A 23714-nucleotide genomic window follows, 5' to 3' on the forward strand; every position below is an offset into this window, starting at 1 on the left:
CTACCAGTTTATCAAAATCACTTATCTGCTTTTTGTGAAGCAGAATAATTAATGATTAATTTTCTCGCAACCTATTGCTAGTTTTCTCCTCTTCTAAAAAGCTATTGTTTTAGCATAGGCTTTATTATCCAAAATTATTTTGATAATGAGTATAAATGTTTTTAAACTGACGCTGACAATAATATAAATATTAAACAATAAAGTGAAGCAATCTTTACTATGGAAATATTTTTTAGGTTTTTCCTTGTATAACTAATCCAGCCTTATAAAGAAATTTAAATAATGAGAATTAATCAGAATTAAAAAATTATCAGAAAAGAACCAAAAATTAAAAAATATTTGAGATCAAAATTTGTTAACATCGTTACACTCCCATTTTTTAAGTACCTGACTGTGTAATAAATAAATGAAAATTTTTATTTTTCTTTAAATTGTATAACTATCCTCTAATATTTTTTAACTAAACATTTAATACTATTTACCACAGATATAATATGCCAAGGATGTTAATATTTTTACATGTAGATGACTGACGACGGAACTGACGTCACATTACTAGCTACAATTTCCGACGTCAATTTGACAAGTACTTAATTATTTCCGGATATTTTAATGTTTAACAGGTAACACTATGTGTTAAGTCAATAATTTAGTGTATTCTTTTTGGTAAATTAATAAATCCGTAAAATTTTTAATATTTTGCATCCAGTCACATCAGTGGCGTGCGATAAGCAACTACCTAGCTGTAAAATATATGTTTTAATGTTATAAAAATAATAATTTTTTAATTTTACAATGTTACACGTCACTATATATTTTATTTAAATGTAAATAACAACGAAAATAAATAATTATTGTACATATATATGTAGCAAAAGAAATTTTTTTGTACACCACTGACATTCTAGAAACAAGATTGGCCATTGTTACTGTTACTAGCTACTTTGGAAACAAGTATTTATTCATAGGTTCCATCCTTTAGTATATTATATCAATGCTATTTACACTGAAATATTTCTGATTAAATATAAAACCATTAACACTTTCACTGCGCATGACACGTTTTACTGGTTAATTCGCGAGTGCTCACCATACTTATCCTCTTTTTACAGCAAGCAAAATATTATAATTTAATATTTCATTATAAATTGAAAATTTAGTGGTGTTTCTAATTTGCAGGACCCATAGCTATGTTTACTTTATCAAAATCAGGAAAGTATCTTATTGAGGTTTGAGGTTAGTTCAAAATGGCAGATGATGATCAGCTGTAATGTACATGTGCTAAACAACAAAAATTGATTACCAGAAAAAGAAAATATCTCACTCTCCAAGAACTTGAATATATACTTATTCACTTAGATATTGGGGAAAAGACTTACAGAGACCAAAGACAATGACCAGAGTCATGCACCATTTGATAACAATTTCAGTGTTATTTTAATTTGTAAAATGTTGAACCAAACCTAAAACCTGTTGAATTTTCAAGGGCTAGAAAACTATTAGTGGAAATACTAGAAAAGAGTACCCCAATAGATTATTATTTTTGAAGTAAATACTTCTTATTGCTCGGTATGATGGGTGTAGTAATGAGTGTGAAAATCGAGACGGCTGTAGTAACCTTGGAGTATACCATAATAAACATATTAGACATACATAATACACTTATTATAATTTTATATATTTTTTATAACAACTGGAGAATTACTTAATAATTTTGATTTTAAAATTTTTATGCCAATAAAATTATATAAAACTAAATAAAAGTAAATAAAAATAAGTAAAATTTAGTAAATTTAAATAAAATTAACTAAAAGCATAAAACATTAAATACAAATAAATAAAATTATATAAACTTAAATAAAATTATAAAAAATATAATGATGAAATTCTATAGATAATAATGAAAATGTATATGATGAATAAATTCTATATTATATTCAACAAAATCTATATTTTTGTATTATTTTTAAATAGAATTAATATAAAATTAAAAACAGTAATACAATTAAATAAAATTATATAAACTTAAATAAAATTTATATAATATTGAAAATGTATTTGATGAATAAATTCTATATTATATTTAACACATTTTGAAAATTATTAAAATCATTAAACAAAATTTTTAAAGAAAAAATTAAGATTTTTTAAATTTTAAAGAACTTACATGTGTAGTGTTATTATAAAAAATATTAACAATTCAGTAAGAAGCAGAAATAAAATTTCATTAACAATTAGCAGAAATAATTTTCATTATAGTAATAACATCCTGTAAGAAGTATTCACTTCTGTTGGCACTCCACAAGTGCCACACTCTTTTCTTTTCTCAATGCAGACGAAAGCTTTTTAACTTGATTGTGGATAAAACAACCAAATATGCTGATGAAAAGTTGTTGACTACATGTTATGAACAAGATCGAAACCAATTAGAGTTTCTGAACTCAAAATATTTCTAGGTTACTCCCCCATATGGGAATTTGGAAAACGAATTAAAGTAATTACTACTGGAGGATTAATCCAGTTTTTAAAGTATGGGACAGAATCAGTTTTTGATTATTCTTAGAGCACTACATTTTGTTCCTGCTGAAGGTAAAATGGTTCAGGACAAGATTTGACCAACATTAAATTATTTTAATACTAAGATGCACTCAATTTATCTACCAAGAAAGAATCTCTACATCAACGAAACAATGTTTAATGTATTTATGGTGAGTGTGATTAGTTTTTCAAGAACAAAAGACACAACTATGGCATTAAGCTGTAGTTTTTAGCTGAATCTGATGGTATGGTTTTAAATAATGTATGTATAATAAATCAAAAGATTCCTTAGGCAGAAAGGGCCACTAAATGAAAATTGTTTGTTAATTGATGAAAAATTCCCTTGGATATGGCTACTCACTTTTTGTGGATTACTTTTATACTCAAACTAAACTTAATGAAGCACTTCTAACAAATGATACCTACTTCACTGGAATCCTAAATGTTAGATGTAAATGTATCCTCAAGAAATTAAGTACTCAATTGCAACCTGGTGAGACAATTGGAAAATACCAAAATGCTACCTTAGTTGGAAAATAAAGGAATAAGAGAGAGAGTATATCTGTCCACATAATTTGAAAACAGAGAAGGCAAAAAATAGAAACCTTTACCTATTTTAGAATATAAGTATAAGGAACCTGAACCAGAAATGAAATAATGAGATAGTACAAAAAACTAATCAATCATATAATTTAAGTAATGGTTTATAATGCATTTATTTATTTGTTAAACTCTCAGAAGAGAAAATGTCATGTTGACTTTCATTTACAAATAATTAAACAACTATTTTGCTATGGGCCTAGTATCGGTGGTGTGTTGCTCACATAAAGTGCAGGGAATATTTTGCACTTCACAATTGAGACAGCCACTCAGTAATTTACATTCTTTATATTGAAGTAGTAGTGTTTTTGAACATGTGTACTAACAATTATTACCTCAGTGCTCACAATGCAGATCTGAGTTTTTTTTTTAATAAGCACACTGACAATAATATTATTTAAAAAAAAAGCACCTGAATGAAGCAAGTATATTCAGTTGTGCAATGAAAGTGTTTTCCATTACCTTTTAAAAAAACTAAGCTACTATAAAAAACCTCAGATGATAAAAAAGTAAAAACCCTAATATTTTAACAATATTTATTAATAAATATACATTAATTTTTTATGAAAACAAACAGGTAAATAATATATTAAATAAAAGTAACAATTGAAAAATTGAACTCTTTCTAATATAACACTAATTTTTAACACATGTTTGTTTGGCAAATAGCAAGAGCAGAATAATAACTTCAAAAACTGCAGGTACATAAATAGTTACTTTCAATCTTTCAAAAAAAACTGGAGAGTAAATAACACAGTAAAGAATGTTTCAAAAACAACATAAGCTGTGTTAAGACAAAACAGAGATATAACTTCCAGGTCAAAATGGATCAGAATTAAAATCTGAAATGTGACTTCTGGATATAAGATGAAATTTCCTAAATGTATCTATAAAAATTAGATATATTAAATAATAAATATATTGAAATAAAGGACAAATACTTACGGAGCAATAATTGCTCTGGCTGGACCATGGCTCAAGTCAGCCTGATTTAACCAATAATCCAATTGTCTGGATAATTCAGCCCCTGAAAATACAAATAAAATGAAGTCATATAACAAAGAATGCAGACTACATTCTATAAAATTGTTTTAACAGCTGATCAATGTTTAGTATTTATTACCCGAGTCGGTGTACCAGCTTCCTGCGTGTAGGGCTCGTCTTACAGGCATCTTTCTCAGTCTTTGTTTTATATTGTATTTAATTAAACAAAATTTTTTAAAATATTAATAATAATTCCTAAAAGTAGAACTCTACAATTCATTAAAAATTACATCTGCCACAATAAGCATGCGCTGGCTGAACCGAAATATGTCAAGCAGGTCAAAAATACCAAAATAGCAAATTCATCAGTCAGTGTTGCCTGTTGCCTTTCACTTTTCACTACGAATATACCACTGGAATGGAATACATATAATTATTTTCAATGGGCTTTCTTTCTTTGCTATTTATCTTTTAATTGTTATATTGCTTCAAGTTTCAATTTCCAAAATTTGCTTAATACTACTTATTCATAGATACTGAATAATTTTAAGTTATTTCGACAGATACAATGACAAATTTTAGACAAATAATACATTTTATAAAAAACTATTTTAAACACAGTAAACAATTAGAATATAATTGTCTTATTCTTAATCTTTTCTTGCATTAGAGCAAAAAAATAAAGAGGCCCTATCTTAAAACAAAGATAAAAGAAATTGTATTTGATGTATTAAATATTTTCTCTTTTCTTTTTTCCTTGCAGTTTAATATTATTTTGGTATTTTGTTAATGAATGATATGAGACAAGAAGATTTTATAGTTTAACTATTCTGAAATTGAATTTACTTTATTGTATCGCAGCCACATCTAGTGCTTTTTGTTTGTGATAGTTTAACAGTTGGTACACAACTGTTTTGCGCCTGTCCATTCTGGAAGTTTCTTTAGAACATAGTGGAAAGTCAAAGTGTACAAATTTCTGCATTTTTGATAATATTTCGCTAAACAAAGACTTCAAGTTAATAAAGTGCCCAAATTTGAGTCCGGGAGGTGTACAATTAAAATAATTCGTCTTCTAAGATATAAAAGGTGTATAGTTTGCTGCACATGAAGCATAAAAGACCGTTAGTTACATAAAATCAGGAAATTGGTACGATCCCATTGACTAGCTGATTATTTATAGGGAAGGAATCCAAACAACAACAATCCATGGATGCATTATATTTCTTTATTTAATTGATCCAATAAGGTAAGAAGTGAGCATGATAATTAATATTATATGAGTTTATTTTTGTTATCAATTTATGTTCTGTATACCTATGTTTTGTCAATTGTTTTTCAACATGGCGGCCTCGTAAAATAAAAATCTGCAGTTTATGATTTACCGGCATTGTTCTGAGATGATTCTCAAACAATTTGATGAATTCTCGTATAACTTTTGCATCTCCTTCGTTTTTTGTAGAAAATGTTATACCCAATTAATGTAGTTTGACATTCTATTAGGGTGACTAAGCATTACCAGTAGGTATATATAAAATGTATTACAAAAACATCAACTAAATTTTAGAATAAATTGGGCTAGTATTTACACAATTCGCATAAAATAATTTATACGAAAAATAATATATTTTACTTATTTATATTTTGTAACTATTATTTTGATTTTAAATAGGCAATCAACAAAGAAAAGGAAAGTTGTAATATATTTAATTTAATACATTAATATGAGACATGGGTTATGGTTATGGGACAAAACCAGTGAAAACTAACATCTAAATAGTGATTTCATGTAAACATGATGAGGAAGCAGATTTTCAATAATTTTATTTATTGTTAAATTAATGATTAATATCAAATATCTACACTTAGATACATCAATATGTAGAAAGGTTCTGAAACTGTTGTCTTGTGACATGTTTAACATATTTTTTATATGAGATTAAACCACAATCGATTGTAATGAGAATTACATTTTATATTTGCGTTGGTCCTCTCAAAGGGTCTAAATTGCTTATTGAATGGAGAACTATCGTAAGTCACAAAATGCAAATTTTACAGGAGAGCATTTTTTCTAATTTACTGTCAAACTAAACAAAAATTTTAAAAAACAAAGTGACTATAATGTAACTTTTTAAGCCTATCTTCGATTGCGCTTATGTTTTTTTCTGATAAAATTAGTTAATCACAAATTTCTGGACTTAGGATACCTTGCTGGTTACAGGTAAACTATGTCCATATAGGTTTAAATCAAGTAGGAACATAATGGACTTAGACTACTTCTGATCTATATATAATGAGCTTAAGAAAGGAAATTAAAAACCAGAAATGAAATAAACAAATTTATTATTGATACAAACAAACAAAAAATATTAGGTAACTAATATAGATATAATACTACCTGTTAGTTGCAAAAGTAACTTTTTTCTAAACAAGGTACCAAAAATCTTATATACCTCGTAAGTATTGAGTAACTATACCAAAAAGAAATAAGTATGAATTCCTAAGATATAAGGATGAATTATTACTCGGAATCATCTGTACATAAAACTGAATAAGGTAAATCAGCATAAAAATAATGTTACTGGGCGGGTATCACTTTCTTGTTACATTAAAAACTGTGATGCTCATGTTTTTTCTTAGTCAATGGAAGAAAATATTTATATAATGGTTTCAGCTCAAGATTATTTATATCAATAATAATTGACTTTCTACCTTTTTGTAATAAATCAATTGTTTTATATTGCTCATGATAATCATATTTGAAAAGAATTTTGTTCAGAAATTTGAGTGGTGTCCACTCCATTTGAGGGTGGAGTTTTTTTTGCCCTCAGCATATCAAATTACTGACTTATTTTATTTGTTTGTATAATGTGTGTAGATGTCTGCACTTACTTTAACCCCCTAGTATTGATATATTCTTGTTGTGAACTTCTTTTAGTAATGGCAACCAAAATCTGCTATATTCTGCTGATGGGTTTGCTTCACATTTTTGATTTGCTTCTTTGATTTTTTTTCTCATGTCTTTTTCTTTTAAGATTAATGATGCATTTTTTCATTGTACTATATGCTCCTTATCCAAGGCAAGTTTGCATATATGAAATTTGTTGAAGTCTCTGTTCTCAATGTATGTTTCACTGACACTTAGTGGTTTCTCCTACATATAAATTGTTCATTTACAGGGTATTTTATAGATGGAGTTCTTTGATCTTTCTTGTGTTTTGTTGGCTTTGGTTTTGGACAGGATAGATCTTGAGTATGGTGGTTCAACAAATCTCAGATATGCAAGCAAACATGCCTGGACTAACGAGCACAGAGTACAATGGAAAGATGCATTAATAACCATGAAAGATTTTTATTTTTGATTTCATCTGAGATATTCAATGATTCTAGGCCAATCCCACATTTTCCATTTCTTTTATTTAATTGGATATTCTTTTTTATTTATATGTACTTGTCTCAAGGCGTCTCATTTAATATAAACATTAAATTTATAGTGATTCTAATCAAACTAATGTAGTTTTAATTTTAAGGCTTTTAGTAACACTCATAGTATGAAGTAAATATATTCAGTGTTAAAATGAAGATCGATAGGTCTCGTGTACGTAAAAGTACATCAGAAGTTCCCTTGGAGTGTCAGGAACTCATAGATAGATTGCAGCAATGCTCCCGTACAGAATTATTAGAGGAGCTGTCTAAGATTCAGTCCTGGACATTTGGCAAATGTGAACTACTGCATTGGGCCCAAATATTGGATGTATTTGATCGTATTTTAGGACAGGCAGCAGAAAGGAATGATGAAAACAAATGGGTACTCGAATGTGATACATATGATGAACAGGTAAGATTTTTAAATAATTAGATGAATGCATGACATTTCGTCCTCTTTGGAAATAGAATGAAATCAAAATTTTATTTATTTATTTTTACTTTTTTCTGGAAATCAAAGATCAAAATGTAAACTGTGTGAATATTCTTGTCTAACAATGTTCTGTATAAATTTATCTTTATGGTTATAGTTGACTCCTACATTTTCATCTATATGTTAGGTATCTGGGATGAAGGTGAATTTTCCCCTTAGAATGAATGAGAGTAGTATGGCTTAAATCTGCATCGTAATTATAAACAAAATCTATAAAACCATGCAAAGAGCGGTACTACCCAGGACATCCAGATATGCATGAAAATTTTTAGAAGATACTTTGTCACATATGGCTTGATAACACAGAAACAGCCCCCTTGAACTGTGTGACTTAAATATTTACAATAATAATAAGTCAACAAGAGAGCTTTGAACTATTAATTGACACCAGGAAACATGTTTCCTTAACTAGAAGTTACCAAGCAGTGGCACATAATAGACCAGAACTAATACTATGAAGGCATTCGTAAAAAGGTTCCCATGAAATTTAAAAATAGACATCTTTTATTTTTGTTCTTAGTGGTATACATCATTTTAAAACTTACGCTATTATTCTACATAATCGCTGTTTCTATCAAAACAAGTTTGCAAATAATGCTCCAACTTTTCTATCCCTATGTTATAGACTTATACTGCCAATCCATTGAGGAATTGAGTAACCTCTTCCTTGACTTCATCATTGGTACTGAAGTATAAGACATCCAAGTGTTCCTTAAATTTTGCAAATAAGTGATAATCACTTTGTACTAGGTCCGGACTGAAGGGAGTGGGGTGGGGCACAATAGTCCAGCCAAAATCTCTTTAACAGTTGTTCAGTTTAATGTGAGACATGAGGTTGAGCGTTGTCGTGGAGAAGCCTTACACCGCTGGACAAAAATTGTGGTGTGGGGAGTCTCGGAATACCCAAAGCAAGGTCGTTAATGGTAAACTTCTGATTTTCAGGCAATATTCATTTACCTTTTTCGACAATTTCATCTGAAACTGAAAGGCTTCCGCTCTAATCTTTATCGTGAATTTCCGTTCTGCCTTCACTGAATTGTCTACATCATTTGCGAATATGTTAAACCAGATAAGCACTTTTATTGCCGAAGTTTTACGCCAAGAAACAATATATTGCTGCAACCGTTTCTGAGAAACAATCGCTATGCTAACTTTACAGTAAAGCTAGCATAGTCATAGCTATATCTCGGCAATGAAAATTGTTGCAGGGCCTATCTTGGCGGCATATTTTATTGCTAATTAATTGCAAATGATTGATGATTATAACACAAAGATTTAAAAAGTGGCACTTAATGTGAATTTCGTTATGGCCATGTGTGCATCACTGTTGGTTGTAACAGGTGATTCATTAAGAGGTACTTTTCTGATGGGGATTTAATGGGAGATCGTGCATGAATCGTGTCACCTGACGTTGCGTTATTGTTCAGTATTGTTTGACATTTCATCAGGGATAGATTTAGCCCGACACAGCGTCTAGAAATTATTCAACTGTATTACGAAAATGAGCGCGTTCTATGAAGAATGTGTTTTGTACGCTTAGAGCAACTTATGGTTCACATAATCCGCCTACCGAACGCAAAATTCGCTGTACCATCAGTAAGGTTGAAGCCCATATTTCATTATTGGATAACACGCGACCAAGTAGACCACATTCAGCACACATTGAAGAAAATATAGAGGCGGTAGCGGAGAGTGTACGCGAAAATATTGAAGAATCGATTCGTTACCGTTCTCAATAATTTGGCTTGTCGTATGCAACAACTTTTTATAGCATATTTATGGCATATGTTACGTACGGATCTTGTTTTAAAAGAATACAAAATTCGATTAGTGGAAGATCTGAAGCCGACCGACCTTCCTAGTCGTTTTAGTCGATGGGCTCTTGATAAGCTAACAGAAGATCAACTGTTTTCGAAAAACAAAAAAAAAATCCCATGAAGCCCATTTTTGACTTAATGGGTACGTGAATAAACAAAAATGCCCGTATTCGGAATAGAGACTATTTGGTGCCGGAAATTGAAGCTCATGGTTTCAACGACATTTGGTTCCAAAAAGATGGCGCCACTTGCCATACAGCCCGTGAAAGCATAGCTTTACTGCGAGAACGATTCGGTGAACAATTTATTTCACGCTTGGGCAGTAGCGCACCCAGAATTTGCCTCTGGGGGGGGAGGGTTTTGGTTGGTCACCGAAATGTTTCTTATGATGCTACCTCCATACCTCCATTTTGAGTCCTTAAAATGTGTGAGTAACAGTGTTGAAATAGGACCCTGGGGGGAGGGGGGTTTAGGGGTTAAACCCTCCCCCCCTGGGTGCGCCACTGCGCTTGGGACCAGTGAATTGGCCGCCTAGATCCTGTGACATTACACCTCTAGACTTTTCCCGGTGGGGTTACATAAAGTCCAAAGACTACATGAATAAACTGGCTACGATTGGGCATTGGAGGCCAATATTACTTGAGTTATTGGTCAAATACCAATCGAAATGCTCGAACGCGTCATCGAGAATTGGAACTTCAGAATGGACCATCTTAACCGCTCGTCACGGCTAACATTTAAGAGAAATTATTTTTAAGAAATAATTGTCAAGAATGGTTCTTTTGTATGATAATAATATTTTCAAATAAAATTCATTTTTTTTTCTTTTTGAAAAAAGTACCTCGAAATGAATCAAGGTTAAGTGAAATTAATTTAGTATCGAGAAAGGTTCAAAAGATGAAATAGCACTAAGAAATACTGTAATGTGATAATTGGGCTTTATGACAGAAATGCTAGAGAAGCTTCTTTTTTAGTAATTAATGACAATAGGGACAGTTGTAAACATTGTTGATGAACTAAAAAAATAATAAAGTGGATAATGTATATATATATATATTTGTAAAAGTTGAATATTCAGTTGCTATATTAGTGCAATTCAAATGTAAATAAACAAAAAACGAATAATATTTTAATTGCAGGAATTTAAACTATTAATAAACATATTACGATTCACAAGTTTATTGATTGAACACTCATTTTCTCGACACTTGTATAACTCTATGGAACACTTGATAGTTTTACTTGGATCTAGCGATATGTCCGTCGTCATCGAAGTCTTAAATTTACTGTATATGTTTTCCAAACGTAGTAATTTTCTTACTCGTTTAAAACCAGATGAAAAAGAGTCCTTATTACCAAGACTGCAGTACTTGTCAGAGGTAAGTATTAATGTATATATAAGTATTCATTCATTATATTACATCTAGTACAGTTTTATTGTAAATTTATATATACGAATATTTACATATTATATTGTTTGATTCAGTTTATGTATTTGACATATCGATGGTGAAAGTTCACAACCTTCCATGTCAAAGTACTCAACTTCACAGGAGAGCATAAAAACTGTATTTTACATAAGTTTTACAAATTATTATTAGTTTTTTCATTGCTCCCTTTTAGGAAATCAGTTTAGTTTAACTTAATAAAGAAATCTTTGACATGTATAAAATAATATAATTATAAATAGACATAGGAGGTAGGGTACCGATCAGTATTCATAAAATTAATGACATATGTGGTAGCAAAAGAAACAAAAAAAAACTCTTATTTTACTATATTTTTCAGTTCATATTATACCCATAAATGAATGAAGTTTTCAGAATAATAAAAACAGTTTAATGTGGTTAGTTATTGTAAAAAGAATGAGCCGTAAGAGGTATAACAGTTTTAAGCTGCTGCAAATGGTTGAATTTTGATTAATTCATATTTGGTTTTTCTTTCTACATTTGTGGATACGGGTCGTTACATATTTTTTTCGGACGTCATTTCAGTTCTGTAAAAGTGTTGTCCATAAAGCTTAGTTTATAGTACAGTTTTCCTTCTGGAGTGTACTTAATGGCACACATTTGGTGTACTGTTGGATCTGTGGTCGTCCTACTTGGACGGATGTACGAAAATTTAAAATATAAGACAGGATTCTTCAATAACAGTAAAATTTAAACAATAGTAGTAGTAGGTGCATTATATTTCTTTTATAATTTATTTCATTACCATTAATAATTCGGCCCAGAAAAATATTTAAAAAAACCGTGAGATATTTGGTCCTGTAAGGAAAAGGTTTCATTCATGCTTTCTTAGTAACTGCTAGGTATTCGTGAGGTAAACAGATAACTCTATTTTTTAATTTCTTTTCAATAGTTGCATGAACTGAGTCACACTCCATCTGAGTGTGCCCACGAACCAGGTATTTTTGAAGTATTGTGACATTATTCAAAACCGTAAATTGCAGAAGAGCATTACTAAGGATTTTATTTTTATTTTGGTAGCCGCAACTATCGCTCCAAATAATTAACGATCTACTCCAGGAGACTAGTTTAAAATTAACTCATCTAAATAGTTTATCAAACAGCTAACAAAATTTGACGATTTCAGCTAGCCAGTAGCACAAGACATCCAATGTTGTCATATCAAACACCGTATAATTGTGGCAACAAAGCTTTGTTTTATAATACAGTGCAGATGCTTTTAGGCAAGGTGACAGTTTTATTGCCTGCATGTCAAGGGAAAGGATTTTGCACTTGTTTTGTACTCCTTTTTTCTCGTCTCTTTTTTTGCCCGAGTCATTTGTTTCTCATTGATATGTGACGCATAATCTTCATCAGACAAATTACCAACTGTATGCAGACAAGTATCGCACTGATCCTTTTTAGGCGTAAATAGTGAAATATTTTTGAAACGAGAAGTTCTCTGAAACTGGTTCTGGACAGTCCTTCTTGTCCTGTTTCCTTACATCTAAGTACAACCTATGCGACTGTTCAAAAGAAGAAATTATTGGTTCTAGGTAAAGCTTACTGTTGTTCTTTCGGCAAAAACTTTGATTTTGCAGTTTTCTCTTTGTGAGCTTTTCTTTTTGAACCACTACGAGAAGTGGAAGGGGTATCATAAATAATTTTTATCAGATCTCGTCCTATGTTCTAAATTTTTCGCCCAGTTCTGACAAGACCAACTATTTATAGATAGGGTGTTACAAAATATTTCCTTACACACTTCTTTTCGTTCATTATTTATTTTTAGGTGATATGAAAACTATTCTCTCGTCTATCTTCAGACGTTGATCTTCGTTTTTGGACAGGTTTTTTTGCAGTCTACTAAGGACGAAACAAAGGTTTTTCATTCATCCTAAGACAGAACTTCCCAAAAGTGTTCAAACATTTGGTTTCTAACTTCATCCGAAAAAATTTGACCTAACCTTTTATTTGATCTGTTACAGGTTTCTTTGGTACAACTAGGGCCAATCTTTCTTTCTTTAGCTTTTACGACTTTAACGATTCCTTTATTTATTGTTTCTTTTCTTCTGTCTTTATATTAATAAATTTTACCTTCTCTTCTAAGCTGTATCTTCATGTTTTTTTTTCCACTTTGTAGGTTCTGCTGTATGATTCCCCTTCCTTGTAGTATATTCATCACTCAGTGTATCTATGACAGTTGCAACAGAAGTACCAGGCAGTTCCTCTTGATTAAAGGTGTCATTACTGCAGTTAGTACTGTTCATTTTTTTTGTCATTGACTAATTCTAATTGAGAGTTTTCATTTACCACATAATTTATGGTAACTGCTTTTCATTTTTTACTATCGTCCTCGTTTTTTTCGATTATGATAGCATTGTCGTTTGACCAAATAGGAACTTTGCTGGATAGTAATGTGTTACTAGAAACTTTGCTGGATAGCAATGTGTTACTAGAAACTTTGCTGGATGGTAATGTGTTGCCTACTGATTCTAAAAAATAAAATAAAATTGGATTAACAAAAGGTTACGGTCTCAAAATCATTCAGAATTGCATACCCAAAAACTTTGTGGATCATTATCAGCTAATTCCAGGTTGTTTATCTCAGAGTATGTATAAACTGAATTTTCATGGCAATTTTCTACTGTGTGATTATTTATTTGCCTACTGTTAATACAATTAAGATCGATTTCCTTCTTATTACTAGAATCTTCAACGGTATGTAACGCCACTGAGTCTCTAAAGTTAGAAATCAATAATTTAGGTATGTTACAATTAAGAAAAAAGGGACAAACCACACTTATTCCTAGATTTATTGCTACAATCATATTATAAAATATCTAAATTTACCAAGGTTGTTTAAACTTAAGTTGAAGTTAAAAAGTTAAACTTAACTTAGTTTAAACAAGAATATTTCGGGCAAGATTTACCAAAACATGACCTCTTGAAGTAAATTCCCTATTTGAATCTCTAAACATTGTGTTTGGCATTATATAAACTGTTTATTATACGAATATTATATGAAAACTATACAACTCTTTATTATACGAATACTATAAAAAGTAGGTATAATAAAAGCAAACAAAAATTTAAATTCATGAAACGAAATAAATTCACGTGTTGAATGCACATTGAATCTGTTGATATGTAAGGTAGTAGTAATTTAGGTTTGGTGAAAAAAGCCGGACTCAAACTCTAATGTCCGTGGCGAACTGACATAAGAGTTTGGAGAAGTATAAAACGAGTAATGTGACATAGGAGATCCTGGATATTGCTGCGATCTAGAGGCCAATTAATGAAATAATGTCATATGAGCTTTTAAACAGAAAAATGCATATTATTATTTATCTTTAATTTAGGGTAAAAAAACAAAATGATCAAAAATTGACATAGGAGGTTGGGTACTTTCACCATCGATATACTCTTTTATAATAGACTGGTTACTTATTTATGTCTATAAAAGTATTTTGAGCAAATCTAAACGCTTGCAGCAGCTACTTTAATATTATGGCCATTTAAGTTACTACCTCTCTTTATTTGTTTTATCATATATTTTTGCTGCTATCTTCTTTTTTCTGCCAAGTATTTCCATACGACTGAATAACTTTCTGTCTGCTGTCAAAAATTTAACTGTTATTGACTCTCGCTCTCCCCTGCGTGACATTTTACATACATATTTTGTCCTGTACACCCGTTTTCCTTTATTACACATTTCTAAAATGTATCTAGAACAAATATGATTTCTAAAAAAAAACAATATCTATGTAATTTATTTTTTACGATCATTTACTCAATTACTATTTTTAGATGGCTTTATGTTATTACAGTAAAACTTCCGTTAACCGAAATAATTGGGAGATGCCGTTTCGGATAACAAGAATTTCGATAAAAAAAAAATTTGTATTCTTCTTGTATCAAATTAGATAGTATTCTTGGTCAAAGTTGATATTAAAAAATTCTATGGGGTGATTTCGTAATTTTTTCTAATAAGTAAATACAGAATGAAGTAATAAAATTAAGGAAAATGAACAAGTTTAACATCCTTTTTTAAAGAAATCTTCTATTTTCTTTTGCGTTTTCCTTTGACAACGATGTTTCGCAGCTATATCTCTCCATCGTTTCATTTGCAGAACGTTATGAGGTTTTGACTATTCGATTGTTCATAATATTGTTCTGAATCTATTTTCTTGTGGCATTTTATAGTAATTACTATTTAAATGGGAATAAGGCACAATTAAAGGTTAAAGTTAATTTATTGACGTTTCAATTTCCACTTCGGAAATCGTTCTCAAAATACAAACACTAATGTTTGTATTTTGAGAACGATTTCCGAAGTGGAAATTGAAACGTCAATAAACCAACTTTAACCTTTAATTGTGACTTATTCCCATTTAAATAGTAATTATTCGATTGTTCGACGAAACGTAAAGCAATCTGAAAAAGACAAAACTTTATGCAATGACTGACAACAAAAATTAAGAACCTAGTCGTGTTCTAATTAACTAATTAGGTCTACTGTATAAAATTCTTACTTTTAAGGCATTGAAAATCTCGTCGGCTGTCTCGTGCTGCCTGTTGTCTGTTGGGTCATCATCTGATACGCTCAGGTTGTGTGGATGAAAAACCATATCAATGATGCCGTGGTCGATGAATTCACTTTCTGAGTCATCGGCCGCTAACCACTCACGTATCTCTTCTTGATCAATTTCGTCACATTCCTGGCAAATTTTTTATTAAAGGTTCAATCTTTTCTGTCGTTTGTTCAACATTTTCTTTTTCAGGATCGTCAATCAAAATCCCATCAAAAAGTTTGTTCCAGCAATTAAAGATTTGAGAATTTCGGGAACGCTTTTGGATTCATTCGTCTCCTGTAATAACAGATGCCTTAAGAATGCACCTCTATAATGTCTCTTGAATGTCTCTATTACTCCATGGTCTAACGGCTGAACTAAGCTCGTGACATGCGGTGGCAAAAATCTGACAATTATGTCACCATTTTGTAGATTTTGAGGGTGAGTTGGCGCATTGTCAACAAGCAACAATGTTTTGATGAGAAGATTTTTTGATTTTAAAAAGGCTTTTACACTTGGGACGAATTCATTTTCGAACCATTCTGAAAATAAAGTGGTCGACATCCATGAGCTTTTTTGGCTTCTATAAAAAGCTAGAAGTGCTTTTTCGGAAATATCTTTTAGAGATCTTGGTTTTTTTGATTTCCCAACACACATAGGCCTCAATCGGTGGGTTCCTGCTGCATTGCTACAAAATAGAACAGTTATTCGTTCTTTATTCATTTTTAGACCCGATTCACTGTGTTCATGTTTTGATGCAAGTGATTTTTTGGGCAGCATTTTGAAATTGAATCCATTCTCATCTGCGTTGTAAATTTGATCTTTAGTGTAGTTCGCCAATAACTCATCCATTTCGGTTTTAAAAATGTTTACTGCATCATGGTCAGCAGATAGCTTTTCTCCACATTGCTTTAAATCTTTCACCTTCATCGTCCATCATCTCGGATAGCATTTTTGTCTTCTCTTGAATTATTCCAGATAATGCTATTCCTTTGGATCTTTGTTGTGTGAACCACAAATAGACTTCATTTACCTTCTAATTTTGAATTCGTTTCATTGTTTTCTTGTTTGGAATTTTCGAAGCATGTTCCTTAAATTTGCTTTTCATTTTAACCCATTCGGAAACTAGAAACGCCAAAACTCTGCTGCAACTGTCCGTAAAATCTGTTCATTTTGAATCCTTCGGATAGCCTCTAATTTTTGTCCAATCGAAATCACAACAGGTTTCCGTTTGTTTGATATTTTCACACAACAGGTGATGTAATGAAATTGAAATATAAAAAAAAATAAAATAACACCACAAACAAATACGGCACCAAAGAACAGACTTAAGAATGAGATACGGTCACCTGCACGAAATGTGTCATAACAGGGAGTTATCGATAACGAGAAATAAACAAACAACACGGCTGAGACGATTTGCGCTGTCAAAGCGATTTTAATACATATTTTATTTTAACATGCAAACATGTACATGTTTATATAATATACTATGTATATTATATAAACATATTAAATAACTACAGTAACAAAAAACATGTGTTGAGTATTTAATTGCATTCTTTAGTTGTGTGAAAGTAATCTTTACGATGTTGACAAATTAATGGTATTGTTTACGTTTTGCGATAAAAAATTACTTTTTATTGAAACTGTACGTCGTTTCGGTTAAAAAGGTTTTGGTTAAGGGAGGTTTTACTGTATATTGTAACTAACCTACATATTTATTACTGTACTGTATTACTAAATTGTAATCATTTTTTATAAAATACGCAAACCTAACCTAACCTTTTGTAGTTGATGTGGTTGATAATTTTAAATCGATGTTTATCCAAGAATATAAATTTTGCTGAAGAGTAGAGTAGCTTTATTTTTGACAATAATTAAAAAAGTTATCAATTACATCCATTTGTGTTGAAAAAATTATTTGATACTCTACAATAAACTTCTATGTCGTGGATAGATACTGTCCACTACAAAATGATTTTATTGTTTTGAAACATAACTCTACAATTATGTTGTATGTCATGGATAGATACTGTCCACTACGCCACTGAATCCTTAACAATAAAAATTTAACATTAAAAAGATGAATTCAGGGTTTATAGGCTGTAATCTGAAATGTGTGTCTTTCTGATCCAATCATCAGTCATTAAGTCCATATATACAATGTATTATTACAAACACCACACTCGAAAGCTCACACGACTTAAAAATTCATTCTACCTGCTTTTTCTCTGTCAGTTCTCAGCGTTTTAAATTTATGTACTATTTTCATAACCAGGTTAATTACTAAAATTTCTATTCGGTATATAATAATAAAAATAATTGCTGCTTCTGTGTATTTTATAGTTATTTACTCCATGAAAGTATAAATATCACTTTATAGTTAAGTTATAAATATCACTCAGAAATGCTAAATATACAATTACAGACCCTGAGCGAAGGCTATGTGGGTCAAACTAGAAAAAATGTGTACAAACACTAATATAATTACTGTAACACATTAAAAATTTTGAATGATGAGGTTCAATTATACAAACAATTTGTATATGTGTAGGGGAAGATGTTCAACAGTGAAACACTTTTTTTTGAAAGCTCAAAAATAGGTAAAATTAAAATTTAAAATATATTTTTTTTTTCGTTTAAACTACAGAATAGAGTTTCTAAATTATTGTTTTATAGTGTATTTTTAATTTTAACAATTTATGTAATAGATATTAGTCTTTGTTTGTTAAATGTCATTTGATTAACTGTGGACCAGGGGTGGTCCACAATGAGCCATGAACAATTTTACAGTGAACCTTTTAATTTATCAATGAACAAACGATGCAATACTCAAAAACAAGTGGGAAAAAGTATATGATTTTTATTTAGGTAATGTTTTATTACAAAAATGGTGCTTATTAAACAAACAAACGCAGTTTGTAATAATTTAGGATAATTTAAAATAATACAGGCATTAAAAAATAAAAAGATCGAACGTCAAAATTTGAAAAACTTAGTAGCTTATATTAGACATAAAGCATAGAGAGTTAAAAACTTAACGAATGTTCAGCAAGGACAAATCATCCTTGAACAAAAACTTTTCTTGTCTACTTTTAGGTCCAAGCACTTTTGGATGTTTAAAAATATACTTAATATCTGAAATTTTTACATTTGCTAGATGGGGTTCAATGGGAAATGTAAACTTTTATTTTTCTCTTTTAATCTTAAAAATGATACGAAGCAATCATCATTCTCATTAATATCTTGTAAAATTTTTGCTGCGTAATAAACAGACAGTTTTTTTTGTAGTAAAGTGTACCACGACAAAATCATCTTCTTTAGGATTTCGTGAAAGAGGAGCAAAGTTTTCATCCAAAATTTCTAAGTCATCATCATCACTTGGTTCTTCGTACCAGTCATCATCAGCAGAGCTATCAGAAATAAATTCTTCAGATTCGTTTGTGTCTGAATCAGATTTTCTTTTACGCTTATTTGGTTTTGTCAATGCAACTTTGGTTTTTGTATTAGCAGAATCTGCGAAAACCTGTCTTTTTGCAGTTTCTTTTTTAGCTTTTGCGTTAGCCCGTTCTAAAGCTACTGCATCCTTTTCCAGTGTATCTGTTGCTATAACGCTTTTTCTAATATTTCTACGTTTTCTCTTTTCATCACGAGGACCTGCTTCTAAAGGTGGTCGAAATATTTCTGGTGTTATTAATACTTTGGTGGTGAACTGAGAAGGATGGTCAATGGATTTCTCTGTGTCTGCAATAGAGATGTGTAGTTCACCATCGAAATAGTTCAAGTGAACGATTCTTTCAACTGAACTAATTAAACTAGTTCATTAATTTTCATAGAACTAGTTCATTGCGAACGATTTGCATTATAAATTGTGTCTCAACTTTTAAAGAAGAAAATAATGAATTAATGAGATCATATATTTATTATTTTGAGAATGGGATGGTCTGACTAGTTTAAAAAAAGAAGTGTCGATTAGCCTCAGACAACAGATCATGATTCTTATGAACGTGACAATAACATAAACAGTCTTATCTTAGTATCATAATGGTTCGAATCTTATGCCCATGCATTGGCTTGAACGTTGACATGCTGTGTTGTATCTCATATTGTAATTTTGAAATAACAATTTTAAGTTGTGGTTAAAATGATTGATGCATCTACATAAAATATAATTTTATGTAAAAGTGAGAATGAATATGTGTTATTTAATGTCCCTAGAAAATTCACTGATTTTTTTTGTAATATTCTTTGAGAAATAACCTAATATAGATACCTATGAGTTTAAATATACGTAAATATAAAAATAAATCATACGTGAACCATATTTATGTTTAAAACGGTTAATAAAAAACAAATCTTAATAATTTTTTGCAAATAAAAAAAATGTTATTTGCAAAACATTTGAGAAATAAATTTAAAACATTATTTAAACCTAAACATACGATCGAAAGAAATGGTTCCGAACCCGAACTACTTGTACGGTAGTGAAAGAGTGAAAGACTGACTGAAAAAACGAAGAAAACGCGCGGCCGGCGCCGAGCTTGTGTGATGATAAGACGAGACATCTGGCAACCAGTTATGTTAGAGTTGGATTTCGATTTCGGTCCTACAAATAGTTCTTTCACGAACTAGTTCACTGAACTAGTTCATTTTTGTGAAATAGTTCTCTTGAACTAGTTCCTCTAAAAGAACTAATAAGCACACCTCTAGTCTGCAACATCATCCGTGATTTTGCTTGGGCCTGCTTGGATTTTTTCATTACATAGTGGCGTTTCAGTTGTTTAAGAGGTTGGCTCATCTGTTTTATTGTTGGGTTCAGGATGGTCCGTAACACTGCTTGGCAAAAAATCTTCGTCGCTAAATATGTTTCTGTTAAATGGAAAAATTCCACACTTGGAGAAGGCAGCGGCTATGTTCAGTGGTGTCATAGCTCTGGGATAAGCATGGTCGACAAACTCAGCCACTTGATAAATGGTGACAGGCTTCCATGGGTTCGAAGCATCCAGGATTCTAAAGCGGCATAATAATACGTCTTAAACGGACTTAGCAGTCCAACATCTAACGGCTGCAATTTAGCTGAAGTGTGCGGAGGCAGTGTGAGAATGAGAGATGCGATTCGTGGTTATCCATGAGTAATGACGGATTTTCAGGAGTTGTATTGGTATGATGGATAAATTGTTTTATTCCGTCAACAAACAGATTACTATTCATCCAACCAGGTGGAGCCGCCAATCTTAACGTCCCAGGGGGAGCTCCGTGCAACATCAGGTCTTTATAATTCTTTCTGGGAAAAACAATGGTAGGGGGTATTGCATGCCCTGTTGCGCTTACCATGCAACGTGTTGTAACCAAAGTTCCCTTTTCACCGCTACTAACCTTTCCTACATTCGACACACCAGTTGGGGCAATTACCTTTTGGGGTTTCTGAACAGTTGTCCCCTTTTCCTCCAAATTATAAATGCGTGTGCCATCAGCAAATTTGTCATTTCTGTTAAGAACATTTGATAAATTATCAAAAAAGGTTTTCACATTTTCTCGGTTAAAGGACGTTGCTCTTTCAAGACTGCAGGGTTCTGGCTTTCTCAACGAGATATCTGGATGTCGATTTCTAAAACATCTAAGCCATTCTACACCAGCTATGGAATTTATTTCCCAGGAATCTGGCATTTTAATGTTTAGCCTCGCCATTTCATAAGCAACTTGCCTGCAGTCTTTTGTGGTGAGTCCGTAGAATTTTAGTGCACAAATCTTGAAGTATCAAATTAATACATTTTCTTGTTCTAAAGAAAAAACCAGATTTACTTCTTAGTTGGGAACCAAAGAAATGTTGCCTTGATTTTCTCTTTTTTTTTACATAGCGGCGAATTGTAGGATAAGGAATTTCGGCTTCTTTAGCTGCCTTTCATATACTCATGCCTTTTTCTACTGCTTCTAAAGCCTTTCTCATATTTTCCTGTGTAGTTGCCCCAATTTTTCTTTCCTTAGTTTTGTTTCGCGGCATTTTAGAAAATAAAAACTTAAATTGTTATTCTAGAACGTGTTTAGTTCGAGTCCAATAAATAAAAACAATAAACATAAATGTACTTTTTAAGTGAAGTTAACTTAGTTCACATTTTTTTAAAGAAACACTCACAAAAAAAGTATCTGGTCCACAGGGAACCGGTTCACTGTGAAACAGGGTCGATTGATTCACTGTGTACCCTGTACATTATTGTATTTTAGGTTAGAAAAATAGGTAAAAAGCTTAACACACTTGCCAGTATTTTACATAAGTATGGCCAAATACCTATAGAAAATTATGTAAAAGGTTTGCTCTTAAATATAATCAACGCAAGGACATTAAAAATTGTAATACTTACTTTAATATATAAGTTTTTCCCTCTAAAAACAACAATTGGCTCGCACCTCCTATAAACTTTGCAGCACGTACCGGCTAACTGACCGGATGGATTGGTAAGTCAACTGTGGTTAATATTCGTAGAACGCAAGTGTGGCGTTGCCAGATTTCCTAATATTTCGGTGGTTCACTGTACCCCACTGGTTCACTGTTAAACATCTTACCCTAAAGATGTTATAATTATTGATTTTTATTTAACAGAAAGAAAACTTATTTATACAAAAAGGAAACAAAAAAAAAAAATGTATAAAATGTCAGTTTGAAGGGGTTATAAAATGGTTTTCATAAATTAGATTTTTTAATTTATGTTCATTGCCTTCACTATATTCGGGATAAGGTTGTAGTACTTTATTCGTTGTTCTGCAGCTGTGTTCATTGCTGTAGCTCTAAGGTGGAATCTCCATTTCTTATATTACAGTTGTAAAATTGATGAGTGATAAAGTTTAGCAGGATCATTAGATACTCTAATAAGATTCATGCACGGAACGTTTGACGAATTGTGCTCTTGCGCCATATATATTTGGCGTTTCTATTCATCAAAGCGATAGCACGCTTTTGTTGAAATGTAAACTTTGCCATTTTCGAACAGCTCAAAAGGATAGAAAACGATTTTATTAAATCATATTTCGTTCGTGTCCATCAGAAGAGATGGCACCGTATGTAGCTACCACCACAGGTGGGAAATAAGCAGATACATTTGCTGGTTATTCTGTGTTTGAGTTTGTATCTACATGAGTCTCTGATGACGCAAGGTTATACAGAAATAACGCGTTATAAGGCGCTAATGATATGCACAGTTTACATTTCAGCAAAACGTGATATAGCTTATAGTCTAAAGATTTTGTTATATATGTATTTTGAAGCACCCAAAGAGCGTTAATATCGTTATGTGTGGCTTTTCCCCAAATTAGTGTTTAACAGGTGGCTATGTATTAAACTATAATATATATTTTTCCTATATTTAATTTTTACATATTTTGCCCAAGAACCCCTATTGCAGGTGAGATTTTGCATGCAGGTTTGCATAAATGTTGTATGTGATACTTCCAAGTAAGTCTATGGTCAATGTACAGTCCCAGATATTTAATACATTCCACTTTTTGTAAAGGCCTTGATCTAACTGCTATCATTAATTGTTAACACTCTTCTTTCCTTGTTATCACCATATAACTTGATTTATCAGCATTAAAGGTAATTTTATAATGATCTAACCATCCTTTCATCATCTGTAAGCCAAATTCATCATTATTTTTTGCCTCGGGGTTTTTGCTAAAGTATACAATGCAGATATCATCTACATACATTTGTAGTGTACCTATTAATGACAACGTTGAATTTGAATTAGCATAAATAAGGAATAGCGTTGGTTCAAGTATAGAAACTTAAGAAACTCCACAATAAATATTAGACAACTGATTATTCACCCCGTTAACAAAGGTA

General features: G+C 31.3%; 2 protein-coding genes across 5 annotated transcripts in view; one reads left to right on the top strand and one right to left on the bottom strand.

Moving 5' to 3' along the window:
* LOC140451866 (protein MEMO1) overlaps positions 1–4465 on the bottom strand; it is a 40357-nt gene extending 35892 nt beyond the window's left edge. Inside the window, exons 1-2 of the mRNA XM_072545787.1 lie at positions 4262–4465; positions 4084–4165 (exon numbers count right to left, since the gene is read on the bottom strand). Of these exons, the coding sequence (XP_072401888.1) occupies positions 4084–4165; positions 4262–4310 (131 nt within the window). The 5' untranslated portion in view covers positions 4311–4465. The remainder of the gene's footprint in view (positions 1–4083; positions 4166–4261) is intronic.
* A 569-nt stretch (positions 4466–5034) lies between these two features.
* HUWE1 (HECT, UBA and WWE domain containing E3 ubiquitin protein ligase 1) overlaps positions 5035–23714 on the top strand; it is a 45535-nt gene continuing 26855 nt past the window's right edge. For all 4 annotated transcript variants that reach the window (XM_072545782.1, XM_072545783.1, XM_072545784.1 and 1 more), the window contains exons 1-3: positions 5035–5368; positions 7650–7957; positions 10995–11234. In XM_072545782.1, coding sequence (XP_072401883.1) covers positions 7697–7957; positions 10995–11234 — 501 coding nt within the window. In that variant the 5' untranslated portion in view covers positions 5035–5368; positions 7650–7696. The remainder of the gene's footprint in view (positions 5369–7649; positions 7958–10994; positions 11235–23714) is intronic.

The sequence above is a fragment of the Diabrotica undecimpunctata genome, chromosome 10 (genome assembly GCF_040954645.1).
Source record: "Diabrotica undecimpunctata isolate CICGRU chromosome 10, icDiaUnde3, whole genome shotgun sequence".
Classification (NCBI taxonomy): Eukaryota; Metazoa; Arthropoda; class Insecta; order Coleoptera; family Chrysomelidae; genus Diabrotica; species Diabrotica undecimpunctata.